This window comes from Chrysochloris asiatica, unplaced genomic scaffold (assembly GCF_000296735.1).
Source record: "Chrysochloris asiatica unplaced genomic scaffold, ChrAsi1.0 scaffold00102, whole genome shotgun sequence".
Lineage (NCBI taxonomy): Eukaryota > Metazoa > Chordata > Mammalia > Afrosoricida > Chrysochloridae > Chrysochloris > Chrysochloris asiatica.
Genome location: NW_006408620.1, coordinates 1,870,607 through 1,871,633, shown reverse-complemented (window position 1 = coordinate 1,871,633; position 1,027 = coordinate 1,870,607). Strand labels below are relative to the sequence as shown.

Sequence of the window (1,027 nt, the reverse complement as noted above, 5' to 3'; positions counted from 1 at the left end):
TTCAGTGATCCTTCCAGTGCGTTCACTGACTGTCAGCTAGTGTTTGAGGTACTAAGTCTAGGATACCTCAAGGTACAAACACGAATAAAATGTTTTAAAATCTTATTTGATTACTTTAGAAACGAAATAATACCAGCTACTATTTATTGAGAGGTATACTGGTGTTGCACAGCACTATAAATCACTGGACCACAAGGCCAGTTTGAACCGCAAAGTTGGTGATTCAAACCCACCAGTCAGTCACTCCTCGCAAACCCTAGACAGGGTCACGATAAGTGGAACTCACTCGACGGCACTTAAACATTTATTGAGAGGTTTCTGCATTGTATTAGGTGACGTCCACACACAATACTATTCTGTTTTACCTTAAGCAAAGCCTCAGGTAGGTCATTATCATCACCGCTATCTGAGGCGTACAGGGGGCTAACACCTGCTCAAGATCGTCAGACTCACCAAACAGGGCAGAGCTGGGAATAAAAGCCTGCTGGCTATGACTCCAAAGTCCATCCTGTTACCCAAGAGGCCTAGCCTGCCTCTTAGGCAGCAGGTCACGTCAGCTTCCGGGAGAGCAGGAGGCTGACAGAGCCTGGGTTTACCAGTTATCCCCCTGAGCATTCTGTTTCTCACAGTCCCTAAGAGGAGGGCTGGGAATCCAGGGCATCTCCTCAGGAGACGGCCTACTTTCTCCTGAGCTCTCTCGAGGATCAGGGTGATGAACCAGGGCAGCCCCGCTCTGAGTGGCAGACCTTGGTAGCCAGACAGCATTTTATAACTCTTGAAAATCGGTACAGTATTTCTGTCTCTTTCTGAATCTTGTTTCATTAAAGAATCACAGACACATTAATTCTATGAATAAACATCATTCTATAAGTCAAATTATTTACCTGATATTTTATTCATATACATCCTTCTTATCTGCAATGTAATCTACAATCTCTTGTGGACACATTAATTTTTCTGCATCTGTATCAGGAATTTCAAACCCTAGAAGAAAAAATTACAACAATGTGAGAACAGAACAAGCAGT

The 1,027-nt window shown here is 43.5% G+C and overlaps 1 protein-coding gene across 1 annotated transcript in view; it reads right to left on the bottom strand.

The window, feature by feature from the left end:
- Positions 1-892: 892 nt before the first annotated feature.
- The window catches only part of NDUFAB1 (NADH dehydrogenase (ubiquinone) 1, alpha/beta subcomplex, 1, 8kDa), a 14,434-nt gene continuing 14,299 nt past the window's right edge, over positions 893-1,027 (bottom strand). Inside the window, exon 4 of the mRNA XM_006867197.1 lies at positions 893-984. Within this exon, the coding sequence (XP_006867259.1) occupies positions 893-984 (92 nt within the window). The remainder of the gene's footprint in view (positions 985-1,027) is intronic.